Raw genomic sequence first — 13522 nt, 5'->3', positions numbered from 1 at the left:
GGCCCGGTCCGCAGCGTCCCGGGGCTCCGCACCCAGCCGTCCGATGCCCGCTGTCACTTCGCAGTAACTTTGAGATTGATGTCCCTTGACTGATCCAGGTGCCCGGTGGACGGACTTGATTTTTTCCCCCCTAACGTCCTTGGGGGCGGGGGGGGGCAAAAAAGGAAATTGACAAGACGTTTTTATTCCGTACTCCCCGAAATGTTTTATTGTTGTTGTTTAACTTGGGAATGGATGTCTTTGGATGGTGGCGGCGGCGATTTGAATTCTTTTCGTCCACCGAGTCAGCCTTAGTAGCTCACCCACCTTGCTCCCCTCCGCCTCAGCCCCTAACATTTTGGTGGAGGATCGGCAGTGTTTCTTATTCATACATGCATTCCTGCAAGACCATGTCCCCTTGTCACCTTCTTCCTGTCTCAAACCTCTGTATTTAAAACAACAGTACAAAACTTTCCTGACCGCGGGATGAGGACGGGGTGGGAGTGGGCGCCTCCACCCCGACTCGGCCACATGGTTGTAATTTCATGCAAAAAAGAGAGGACGCTATGGGGTCTGGGAAAGATTGCTTTTGGTTTTGGGTTTCTGTTGTTGTTGATGTTTTCGTGTTTCTTCTTCCCCTTGTTAATCCCATAGAACTTCGCAGCACTCGATCGCCTCTTGATTTTTTAATGGAAATACTCTAGCGTGGGCGGACTTCTGAGAAATGGGGCGCTAGGGAATGAAGTCTGGATGGTGCGGTGGGGCTCCACATACCCGGAAGGACTTTCTTAGAAGTTTTTAGTTTGAGGAGGTTTCCCTTTTCTTTTTAAGGAGGAGGAGGAGGAGGTCAGTCTGGAATGCGTTGGCTCTTCTTGCTGTTTCCATTTTCCTTGTCTTTTGAGAAAGCCAGAAAATAAATTCCTAGTCAGAGTTGCCCGTCCTGTTTGCAGCACTTTATAAGTAATTGTTAGTGAGTGGTTGGGAGCTGTCCATCAGGGGCAGAGAACTTGCAGTTTACTTAAGAAATTGCATGTGTGACAAAGGCGGCTGCCAGGAGTGTGGTGGTCCCTGTGAATAGAGGGAGGGAAGGCAATTAGGGGGCTGTGTGGTTGGGGCTTTTTACTTGTCAAACTGGAGGCTCGTTGCTTTTGTTACCGCCATGTAAAGGGAAATGGCGGGGTTTTGTTTTGGTATTAAGAGCCTTAAAGATTGCTGCCTGACACTTACCAGCAAGGCCAGATAAGTCCAGAAAGAGGGGCCATGGAGCAGTATTTTTAAAAAAGAAGAAAAAGGAAAATGAGGAATTCCCAGTTTGTTATCTTTACGTCCTCCTGGCCCTTGTTTCTGTTGGTGGCTGGGGGCGGGGGTGTCTTAACTTGTGCCTTGTATTAACAGATTGCTTAAAGAACCTGCGTCATAAAAGCAGTTCTGTAGGGTTGGAGATAAACAACCTTGCAGTCAGCTCAGTAAATTAAAGCCATCTTCTTTATGTTAGGTGTCCTGCCGCCAGGGAAACCAAATCTTTGCTACTGGTCTTGTTTGCAGCAGGACAGGTCTGCGATGTTTTCTCACCTCCATGCAAATCAGAGCTGTGTATTTGCTTTTGAAGGGGGTGAAACGACTTAACGCTCAGGGAGGGAAGGACAGAAGAGCATTCTGGATGAGTGTGGTCTTCCTTGGACAGTCACCCTCTCACGCTCCCCTCCTGCATGGAAAGGAGGACGGTTTTAGGCCTGTGATGTCTGAATCTCACTCACACTAAGTTAAACCCACACAAATGTACTCAGCCCTGGACCCTATGAGAGCCCCAGGAAAAGTAAGTTGGGTTTGCGGGGTTCAGTCTGTGCACACCTCTGCCTTTCCCCTCTCTCCTCTCCTTCCTCCCCTCTCTCTTTCTGGGGAAAGCTTCTGGAACTCCAGAGCCAAACAAGAAGTGAGCTAGCCCAAGGCAAAGCCTAGTTGCTCCTGCTTCTGGGAGGTCAGGGAAAGGCCTCTCAGGTAGACTCTCTGTGGAAGGAAGAGAGGGTGCGTAGAATGGCAGGCAAGGCCCTGCCAAGTGTCACTTCCGAGTCACTGTGACAAGGAAAGATACTTTCCACCTCCCTCCCCCTCTCCCTAAGAAATTTGTTTTGAGGGATTTGACAATCTTACAGATAAAGTGCCTGCCTACTACATCTGGTTGATCATTTTCCCTCATGGCTGACCATAATTTCTTTGCTACTCTTAGCGGCAGCTCTGTCCCTGCTGCCCAAGGTAACGGGTGAGGGAGGGGGACTTTTCCTTAGGCGCCCTGAGCTGGCAGGGGAAAAATGGGCCTTCCCCTTTCCTTCATGGATTTTGTAGTCAGAAAGATTAGCAACTAGAAGGAGATCTGATTTTTTTAAAATTGAGTCTTCAACCAGCTGAATTAGATTATTAATGTGTGGTTATTTTTAAATTTAAAAAATTTCAGGGAAGGGCGTTCAGGGGAGAGAATTGGCAAAAAAGTTATAGGCAGAGTGAGGGAGAACTTGGAGCATTTTGAGTGTATCCAGAGAGAAACCTGAAGCCATCTTGATCTTTTAAAATGCTTTCTTCGCGCTCTTTAAGTGAGCGGTATAAAGGGAGGGGAAGCTGGGAGGAAAAAGAAAAGTAAGAAGAGCCGGGAGGGAGGAAGAAAAAACGTTGGCCCAGTCCCATCTTGAAGGTACAGAGAAAGTTTTTTTAGAGGTGGAGAGGAGGACCAGCTGGCCTGACATGTACCCTAGGGATGCAGTTGTAGTGGGAATGGAGGATTTGAGTGGGAAGGGAGGCACGGTGGCCCCCGGGGTCTCTCTCTTGCAGCAGTTGGGCGGTTGGCACCTCAATTTGAATTGCTGGGTGAGTAGCAGGTGTGTGTGGTGTGTGTGTGTGTGTCTGTGTGTGTGTGTGTGTGTTCGTGTCCACGCTCACCGTCTTGACCATTAAACATGGTTTATTTGCTTTCTTTTAAAATTAAAAAAAAAGAAAAAAAGAATTGACAGTGGGAAGGAAAAAGCAAACCAAGAATAAATGGTAACTCTGGCTGTACCTGGTCACCATCTACTTTTCACAGCAGCTTTTTGGGGGAAGGTGGGGGGAAAGGGTTAAAAGAAGATGGGGAGGAGAGAAAGTCTGACTTTCATCACGATCCTTCCAGTCTGTGCAGTGAGCTGGAATCTGGGAAGGGGTGGCGGGCCCGGGATTCCTTCTAACAAGTCATTTTGTCTTTACCTACCAGAGTGGGCTGCACTGGAAGAGAGCAGGGGACAAGGCCTGGCCTCAGAGAGAAGCTCCCAGAGCTCCAGAGGGTTCTGAGCCAGGAGGTGGTACAGTAGCAGAGCTTCTGTGCCCCGTGGATCTAAGTTTCATATTTAACGCTAACTCTCTGCTGCTCTGTCTTTGGTTGCATTTCTTCTCAATCTCCGAATTTAGACGTTGGCCTTTCCGGGCTCTGGTGTTGCTTGTGGAGTCTGTATTTTTCTGAACTTAATGAGAAATATGTTTTGGAAACCTGAGCGCGAGCCCGATGACAGCTGCTTGTGCTGTGAGGGGTGCACAGTGTACCGTTCCTGCCTTGGGTCAGATCTCGAGCCACGAGCAGTAAGGAGATTCACTTGAGTTTGGGGGCAATACCTTTATTATCTATCTGTAAGATTACTTCAGTTATGGAGTAGCTTGACCAGCTCGTAGATCCAGTATTGCGGGGAGAAGGAATGGAATCTGCTGTGGACACTTAAGAATCCTTACGTTTTCAAATCCAGGGATGGAGTCCTGTGTGTCATATTCAAACGCTCTAAGGTTGATTGGGAAGCAACCGCAGCCTTCTGTCTTCCTTTCCCGTCCCATGCAGCTTTCTCGCTCCATTCAGATCATGCATAAACTGCTCCTTGCTGCCAGGGAGCGAGCCCAGGCTGGTGCCGCCTACGTCCTGTTGCCTCAGATTTCACACCCAGCGCTGTCACCCGTGTCAAGGTTCCAGAAACTCTGGGGAGAGCAAACCCCCACTCTTCACATCTTGTAAGAGGGGAGTTGCTTTCAACAGATGAATTCCCAACTCTGGTGATACCAATAGTTTGATCTTTATATCATCATAACAGGCTGCTGCATCTGCATTTTTGAAAGCAGCAAATCTTGCAACTTTTGTGTTTTTCGGGGAAACTCCCCTTGGTGGTTTGAGTTTGGTGGGGGACCTGGCTGAGCTGTGTAATGGAATTCTTTCCTCCTGCAGTGTTGTGGGATGTGATGAAATCCCGACAAGCCCTGCAGATGACATACTTCTGCTCACATTTGAGGACTCTTAAAAAAATGAACTTTTGCCTGGGTCAGTTGCTCCTTCCCTTGAACTTCTGACTCCTCAGCGTGGAATCGGGGAGCAGTGACCGCGTCTGGCCCTGCCCAGCTCTGTGTCGTACTTACGCGTGTCATTTACTGAGCTAAAGGCTGTCAGTGTTTGGGTCATTACGGGGCAAAGTGGAGCAGAACAATGTAGGTCTGCCTCTGTGTTTGTCTCCCTTTCAGCCTCTGCTGACTTCTTGCTGAATCCCCAGGTTTGGGCGTTTGTGTTTGTCGGGCCACATGAATGCAAACTTTCATTTCTTCTCCTCTGGGTGTACTCATGCTTTTCTAGGGAGAAAATGTACTTGATCGCAAGGAAATAACTGTTTTTTAAGCTTTCATCAGACTCCACAGAGCAGCCATGATTTTCAGATACAGACTTAAGATTTGAAAGTTAGGCGCAGGGTGCAGGGAAACAACAAAAGACATTTTTATGCAGCTGTTTCTTGTAAGTAAATTAGGAAGGTGGTGTCAGATTCTGTTCACTACTTTCTTAAACTCCCCAGGATATAATAACCATTATGCACTTAGAATTTATTCGCAATCAAAATTGGTGATTTCCTTTCCATTGTATTTAGGAATCCCTAGATTTGGGGTTGTTGTGTTGGTGGGGGGGTGGCCTGGAAATCATTATTACGTTTAAAAGTTGTTTCGAATTTGAGCTTTTAGATTTCTTCATTTGGATTAGGTTAGGTTTATCCCTGGCTCTGTTTTGAAAAGCCACTCTCCTAGAAACAGCTGCACCCTCTTACCCAATTCCCAAACATTCTCTACAAACCCCGACCCTCAACAAGATTGATTATGCTAACACTAATCATTTAATACCCAAGTAGTAGAGAAATATTTGGCAGGAGGGTGGAGGCTGCAGATTCCTGGGAAATTACTTTGGGGTAAATGGCCGGTCCTTCATCTCTCAGACCTGGTGGAGTGTTAGGACAGTCAGCAGGCCCACGGTCCTGTCGTAGCCCCTTGCTGACCTCCAGGTTGAGAATTTTATATGCTGCTGGAGAGAAGCAGGCAGGAAGAAAACCCTGGAAACGAGCTGGCCAGGGTGGACCTGGACCTGCCGGCCTAGAGTTTTGCTTGCAAGTGTTTTAAAGGTTCACTGGGGGGATGCACAATGGGATGCTTTCTTTTTATTGGAAATAAATGAGACTGAGCAGAAATAAATTATGCTTAATGAACTTAACTGGAAGTCATTGTTCAGGAGCCTATGAAAGCACAACTTTGCTGGGTTGGGCCCTGGCTGCAGCTTGCACAAAGCCAGGCAGTCGGGGAGCGTCTCTGTTTTCCAGGTTCCTCTTGCATGCCCACCCGGGAATCTCTAGCCCTCACGCCCACTGCTCCCACCTTCTTTTTTGGGGATTAAGAAAAGGTTAAGAGGAGCTGAACTTGACCCTCTGAGCCCTTGGCGCTGGGCAGTCTGTTTGGCATGTTACCAGCTGAGCAGTTACATTATTCCCCTGCCCCAAAGGCCAAGAACTTCAGTGGGTTTGAGTTAGTTGTGTGTATATGCATGCGTGTGAGACTTGGGATGAAATTTGGCTGCACATTTATCCTCCTCCTCCTCCTGCTCATTCATTTCCTTGCAAGAAGAATCGAAATGTCTGTGAGAAACTGAACCAACAGAGTTTTGTAGATGGCAGGGAGCATCTTTCCTCTTCTCTTCTTGTTGCCCGATGGATTTGATTCTACTGAGAGAGAGAAGGAAAAAAAGTCAGCCATTGATAATTTACAAAACAGTAAGCAGCACCCTTCGCGTTGGGCTCTCGGGTTGCAGAAGCTGGAACTTTGCAGCCAGGTGGGTCTTTTCTGTAAAAAGGCGTAGGCTGTGCACACCCACTGTAGGCGAGCATTTCTTCTTTTGTATCTCATGAGCAGATTTCTTTTTCTTACCACCTAGTTTCTCCATGTGAAACTCAGGTCCAGAGAAACCTTCCCTCTTTTCACCAGCACTGTTCTAGCTTTCAATAGACAACTTGTCCAGGCAAAGGGGCACCATTCCCTGGAACAAAGCCTTTGGCAGGATGGAGCAAGTGTTCACCCTGGCCACTTAGCCGGTTAGGTCCCGGTTGGGCTCCCAGTAGCCAGCCGTGGGAGGCAAGGGGAAGGCTGACTTTCACTGAAGAAGCCCACTTGAGGCCCAGTGAGGGAGGCCTGCCGCTGCCCTCTGCCTCAGTAGATGGCAGAGTTTCACAGAACCTAAAAGAAGATGGTTCGGGCAGAGGTGGCACTTGCAGGCCTGGGACCAGGCTGCACTGTGTGTCTCCTTGTGACCCTTCCAGCAGCTGAGCGGCTGTTTGGTGTCTGGGTGTCACATTGTTGAGGCAGGAGCATTACCTTGGCTGCCCAGCCCACCACCCCCTGGTGCAAAACAGTAGCATTTGAGTCACCAAAGAGTTGTGGGTGACAGAAACAACAGCCTCTCTCTCCTTCGTGTTACCCCAGCCCCTCCTCCCCAGCTCTCCATGGTTCCATGATGTGAGGCATCTATTAATGTTTTACTAGTTGCCACTGGCCTCACTGCAGCCGTGACCCATTGCATCTGGAAATATGCACGGATAAACTGTAAACCTTTTCTTTCGTTCCTTTTTTTTTTTTTTTTAAATATAAACGGGGAGTGAATGGTGTCCCTTCCAAAAGCCAGTTTCAATCCCTGGGAGGGCTGGTAATTTAAGACCGCTGAAGACCTTCCATCTCCACACTGTGGAGGGGAAAAGGCTGACAAATGCTCCTCTGTGCAGCTTTTGTTTTATTGTGCTGGGCTCCTAAAGGCACTTTTCTGGCCCCGTTTTTTTCTCCTGCAGAGAAAGAGAGAGCCATGGGGAGGGGTCCACTGAAGAGGAGGCTGCTGGAGAGAGCAGGCCAGCAATGGTTGTATTTGTTTTCAGCGTCTGTTGATTAATGGGTTGCAGAGGTGAATGGCCCGCTTTCATTCTCTTTAGGTCTCCCCCAGTTATAGAAGTTGAGAGGTTAGGGTGAGAGAGGGGCTGGCCGAGGGATCCACAAGTGACTCAATCAATCTTTCACTTGCCGAGTCCCGATTTATGAACAAAACACGGACGGGTGTGTGGGCCCTGGGACGTGAGGGTGACACGGCCAAGCTGCAGGGCCAAGCTGCAGAGCCCTGCGCTTAAAATTTTCTTCAGAGGTCAAAGGTCAGCCACAGGGGCACCCCCTTTTCTGCTCCCCCACACTGGAGTCCCATGAATGTGCTCCGAGAGGAAAGGCTTTGTGTGCTTTGAGGGCGGCTAAAGAACCTTTTCTTTATAATTTTAACTATTCAGGGCTCCAAAACCCATGGAGCTTCATGAATGAAGTGGGGTGGGGGAGCTTCACTTTGGGAAATAGGAGTTCTTCCAGGTAGAAGGTATAAACTCCTAATGATTTGAACTCAGGTGAGGAGTTTGGCTTCTTTTAAATAGATTTTTTGTTTTGTTTTGTTTAGTATTTGCTTCATTTTCTCAGCTTTTCCTTTAGTTTCTTCTTGGCTCAGAACTAGCCACATCGTGCCTTTCTTACCTCTAGGGTCCTGCTAGGCCCTGACACTGCGTGTTGGTATTTGGGAAGGAGAGGCAGCCTATTAAATGTCCTAACCCCTTCCCCCAGCCCTTCCCAGAACCAGCCAAATGCTGTAAAACACTGGTAAACTCACGCAGTCTGCTGTGGTGAGGGTGTACCTGGTCCAGCCAGAGAGCCTGGGCTGCTCCCAATTTGGATTTGGAGGATTGGGGGGTGGGTAGGCAGGGGCTGGGCAGTGGGGATTTGAGGACCTGGTCCCATCTGAATCCTGTTGGGGAGCCCACCTCAGGGATCTGTCCATGAGCACGGTGGGTAACCTGCCCGGCAGTAGTCTTTTCAGACCCCAAAGGTAGGGCCCCTAGGCAAGAGGCTGGGGCTCCCAGGCCTGGAAACACCACCCTCCTGGGGTGTGTGACTTGGGAGGCCTTTCCTCACCCAGGCCTAGTTCCAGAGGCCAGCTGCTTTACAGGCGCGCTGAGAGGGTGGTGTGGACACCTCATGCTCCTCAGAGGCTGCGCTGAGCGGGGCGGCCCTGAGCCGCGCCAAGTGTAACAGTGTTGTGGCAGTGGCCTTCGGTCAGGCCCTGCCCTAGGTGGGGTTGTATGGGCACATAGGCATCCCACTTTTAGAGTTATTTGGAATATTTTATGAATGCTTGAGTTTTTGGTGCCTGGTATGTTCATAGTTTTACTCATTCTCAAGGGGTTAAATACTAATAACAGGCTCTTCATGCAGTGTCCCTTGACTGTCACTACCGTGATCTTGAGCATGAGTTCCTGGCTCTGTGGTTTTGAAGATATATTTAGGTAAAGTAGTCACCTAACAGGTGCCAGGTTTTGTGTTCCATTTGTTTGCCTCGAACATTGGCCTCTGTTTATGAAAGATAGGAGGGTGAAGAGACAAATATTGCAGGCTGTTAAGCCCCCCCCCTCACTCCCACCATTGACTGACTAGTCCCATGTTGCCTTTGTGGAAGGTGGGTCTTTAATCCCCCTCCAGTAGTTTTGAACACAGTACTTAAGGACCTCTGTGAAGAAGTGGGAGCTGTTCAGAGAAGTGGGGGAAAAGCAAAGGATCATCTTGCTGTTTGAATTTCTTATGTTGCATTTCTTTTAGCTCTAACTCAGAGTTTCGTCAGCCTGACTGGGTCATCTCAACGAATCTGCTTTAAATTCTCAGCTCTTCTGTGGCAGTCTTCGTCATTGGCATAGTAAAATGATGACTTTTCTCCCAAGACTTACTTATTAAATATCATCTTTTTAACTGGGGTGTTTAACTGAAGAAGGGTGCGCATAGATAGATCATCCATTCACCCGTGCCCCATGATGGCATTCTTACCTTTGAAATAAGGGTTACTGTCTGTGGCCTTGCTTTTCCCTCTGAATTTAATGGGAAAAGACAAGAAAGGCAGCTACCCCGTCTTCATTCATGGTCATTGGATTGTGTTTGCAGTTTCTTTGTACTGCATGTTTAGCAGTATGCCAGGCACTGGACTGAGTATGTGGCACCGTGATCCCCTTCAGTTTCCACAGCAAGCTTATCAGGTGCACATGATTCTCACCTGGAGTTTATAGAGACAGAAACAGAGGGGGTGGGGAGGGAGGATTCATACCTGGGTCTTCCTTGAATTCATAGCCTCGTCCTTGGTTCCTTTGTGCTCTAAAACCTTTCTAGAGCAGCTGAAATAGCATTTGTGTCAGGGCTGACGGGTGGTTTACACACACACACACACACACACACCCTTGATCTCTTCTGAGTAGACAGCCCTGAAAGAGCTCAGTGTTTACTGGGAACCAGTTCATAAGGTTGGCCCTGGCCTGCTCTTCTACCAGTTGCAGTTGTGATTTGGTGGTTTTCATACACTTTCTGAGATTGTGCTCGCCACTATCACCAGCTGGGCACTGCAAGTGACACAAAGTTCTAGAAGATACAACCCTTCCTTAAGGAACTTAGGCATAGTGGGGTCTAAATGATACACATCTCACCCCAGCAAAGGGCAGAACAAGGTGTGGAAAGAAAGGACCACAGGGTCTCAGGCTAGAGGCACACAGGCATTTGCAAGAAGAAAACCTTTCCATGTTCAAAGCTATCCAGGTATAGACAGGTTAGGTGGAGCAGCAGACAGACCCTGCCTTTGGAAGATAGGACCAGGGTTCCCCCTTGTAGCTTGGGAGCCAGGCAACTTGAACAGATCTGCCTGGTGGTCACTCAGGGTCAGAAAGGAGGACCATGTCCCCTCCTAAAACCAGGCAGCACTTAAAACTTCCTGTCCCTTTCTACCCTTCCAGCCCCCTTCACCATGCTATAGAGCTTTGACTGGACAGGAAAAAATCAAGTTGGTGAGGCTCAGGTACACAGAGTAACTCAGGCGTGGGCAGCTATCACAAAGCTCTGACTTTTGTTAAAATCCCCTTTACATGAGCATCTGAGAGGAAGACAGTGAGTTTTTACACCCCACACCCACGCACCCTGTCAGTCCTGATTGGAAGGTAGCTTGGGGTTGGTGCTTCTGTGCCCCACCAGCTCTGCGTTACAGATGCTCCTCCCTAACAGTGACAGTAATAACAAACCAGTAATCATGGTTAGTAATCACACCAAGCACTAGGTCTGTGCTAGCCCGCCCCATGGGTTCTCTAAGAACTAGGACCTGACCCGTGCTTAGAACTCATGTCTCCCAGCTTGTGACCACGTGGGTCTGCAGCCTGGGGCCTCCCTCTCTGGGCAGAAGAAGCACCCAGCTCTGCAGCTCTCTAGCAGACCCAGGGCTCAGTCCTGAGCCCCACCACTGAATGAGGCTCCTATGGAGATTTCCTGGGACTGGGGATCTGAACTAGTGACCAGCGTCCAGTGAGATGCTTTTACTCAGCCAAAATTGCTAACCACAAGCTTCGCTGCCCATCCTGAACCCTTCCTGTCTACATGATGGGTGCTGTGCACTTGCTTCCTTCCACTGCTTCTGGCCACCCTGTTCCCCTGGCACCTGACCGGTCCTCTGACCCTTTCATGACAGTCTTCTCTCTTTTGGGGCCTGCTTTCTTTTCATATTAAGGTGTATGTATCTTTCCAACCAAACAGAAACATCTAGAAGGTAGAGTCCCCCCATCCCCCTTTCTGTTTTCCCACCACTGTGGGAGCCAAGTTGTTCTTTCCTTCTCAAGTCCTAAGCAGAAGTGTTCTCTTAACCATCCTTAGTCCATGCCTGTGAGCTACCACTGCCACTGGCCTGGGCACAGCAGGCAGCCCTTTGGCCTGCAGGACAGGGCCTGCCCACTGCCTAAGGGAAACTTTCTGATTTCCCAAGCTCCCTCTGCTTTCTAGTCTTTTAACTTAATTATTTCAATTACAACATGGTAACCAACCCTCTGTGAGCAACTAGCTACCCTTTTTCTCTGAAAGAGGACTGTTGTGTACGGGAATTGGTACACCCGGCCTTTAGAATGTATCCCTTTGCTGTAATTCTTTCTAGATCATCTAGAACTAGACCATATTTTTCTTTACAAGCATAACCATGAAAAGTTAGAAACCCTTTAAAGGACGCCTTCTATACAATTAGCTGTGCTAAAAAAGCAGCCTTCCTGTATTACTCTGTACCTTCTTTGCCACTTATAAATAAATAAATAAATAAATATGAACATGGTACGAGCACTAACTGCCCAGTGGTCTCTGAACTCAAGAGGAGCTAGTGGGCAGCCCAGGAACCTGACTTCTTTTCTTTCAATGCAATTCCTTTTCCTTGATGTTAATGCAAGTTGTGCCTTCCTAAAAGTAATAAAAGGAAATGAAGACACGTTCTAAAATGAAACTTGACTCTAATCCATTCATCATCTAATACTAGCCTCTTTATCTTCGCTGGTACCTAATCTGGTTAAATGTCCCTGTTGTAGGATTTTAGTGAAAATCCTCTACTGGGAATAGGGTTTTTTGCAATTGGATTACTCTCAGTAAATGGCCCAGTAGTTCGCTTGTTTCAGCTTAATTTTTTCTTTGTGATCTTGCTGGGCTGAGTTATAGCGCAGCGTAGAGGGAAGGGACTGCACTGAGCCCAGGGTAGGAGAAGAGGAAAGTGATTGGAAAAGCTTAGAGGTGGCAACTGGAAACATATTTAAAATGCTTTTTTCCCTCTTTGTTTCTTTCCATTGATCCACCCTGCCCAAACATGAAACTACTTGTACTTTGTTTGCTAGAACTGCCCACTTCTAAAATGCACGCCTTTTATTAGCCCAATTCATCATCATCCAGTTAATTTATTAGTGGTCCCTGATGACTTCCTAATGAAATTCCTAATGTATCCGGGCTGCTGTAATCTGCATAAAATATGCAGGTGCTTGCCAAGCAGTTTAGAGCTTTCTGGTAAAGTTCACACTCCCACCCCAAGCCCCAAGCTGCCAGTGTAGTGAGGCTTTTCCTCCAGGCCAGGCAGGCCCACAGCTTGCCCGCTGTTCCTGAGCGCGGGAGGGGTTCTGAGGTGGAGAGGGAGGCTGGCTGGGTGGGATCCGGGCCCTGCCGGGTTTCTTGTAAATGAAGGTTTCCCTGGCAAGGCCCCATGAAGCCTGCCTGCCTCCTAGAGGTCCCACCACGGGTCTTTGAGGCAGGAGCTTTCCCCCCTATGTGCAGGAGTGCAGTGGGCCTGGGAGATTAAAGCACCCACTTCCGACTCACCTGCAGTCGGGAAAAGTGCATACCTTCAGGCTCCATGATGGGTGGTAACAGAGGAGGGATTTGAAAAGCCAATCTTGGCAGGGAGGTGAAAACCGAGGTGCAGCAACTGGGAGCACCATCTTAAAACTGTCTCTTTCTTTTAAATGGATTGGGGAGCTGGGGTGCAGGCAGACTTGAGTGTCGCTCACACAGCCAAGGTGGGCACCAGCAGCAGGGGGACCATGGGCCCTGAGCCCTGCAGTCTAGGGCTGCCAGGCTGACGGGATCTCTGTTCTTTGCCTCCACAGTCGAACAAAGTGCCGGTGGTGCAGCATCCTCACCATGTCCACCCGCTCACACCTCTCATCACCTACAGCAATGAGCACTTCACCCCGGGAAACCCCCCTCCACACTTACCAGCCGACGTAGATCCCAAAACAGGTAGGTCCAGCCCGTGGTGTTGTAGGGGCTGCAGCTCCCCTCCTGGTGGCTGCAGAGGGAGGCCTTTGGGGGAAACCAAAGCCTGGTGAGGGTGTGGCTTTCCTCCACCCCTGTGAAGAGATCCATCTGAAGGCAAGAAGAACTTAGAGCTCTGAGCACCCCTGAAGGGGGCTGTCTTGAGAACTTGGCTGTGAGTCCCTTTGCAGGAGTGACTGTAACTCCAAGAATCTCAAACAGACTTGGGAGAATCTTCACAGCTCCTTCTCAGCATCTTGGTGGGGACGGGGGATAACACCTAACTGCATGGCGCCTGTGAGCTCTGATCACCTGGCAGGGACTTGCTGGTGCCAAGCATTTGCTGGTTCATTTGGGTCTCCTCCCCTCCAGTAGGGGGCACTGTCAAGCCCACTTAACAGATGGGGAACTAACTGGAGCCCAGGGAAGGAAGTTGCATCATTTTGTCACAGAACCACCAATGAGACATCAGGCGGGAGCTGCCAGTTGTCCTTCAACCTTTGCCACGCATCCCCTGCTCCTATCCCGCTAGTTCATGGACTCGTTCTCCCCCAAGGGGAGGAGGAGAGATAGTCAAGTTACTAGCCCTTCC

At 49.0% G+C, this 13522-nt stretch overlaps 1 protein-coding gene across 22 annotated transcripts in view; it reads left to right on the top strand.

Moving 5' to 3' along the window:
- The window catches only part of Tcf7l2 (transcription factor 7 like 2), a 263597-nt gene that overhangs the window by 135703 nt on the left and 114372 nt on the right, over nucleotides 1–13522 (top strand). For 20 of the 22 annotated variants that reach the window (XM_019209019.2, XM_019209018.2, XM_019209017.2 and 17 more), the window contains one exon: nucleotides 12783–12915. In XM_019209019.2, the coding sequence (XP_019064564.1) occupies nucleotides 12783–12915 (133 nt within the window). Of the gene's footprint in view, nucleotides 1–1741; nucleotides 1796–2679; nucleotides 2839–12782; nucleotides 12916–13522 lie in introns of those variants that run through there. The other 2 variants (XM_019209033.1, XM_019209027.2) reach the window with 2 other exon arrangements.

The sequence above is a fragment of the Fukomys damarensis genome, unplaced genomic scaffold, assembly GCF_012274545.1.
Source record: "Fukomys damarensis isolate Sample0158 unplaced genomic scaffold, DMR_v1.0_HiC HiC_scaffold_8, whole genome shotgun sequence".
In the NCBI taxonomy this organism is placed as follows: Eukaryota; Metazoa; Chordata; class Mammalia; order Rodentia; family Bathyergidae; genus Fukomys; species Fukomys damarensis.
The sequence above is the reverse complement of the archived record's forward strand: the minus strand, read 5'-3'. Positions and strand labels throughout refer to the sequence as shown.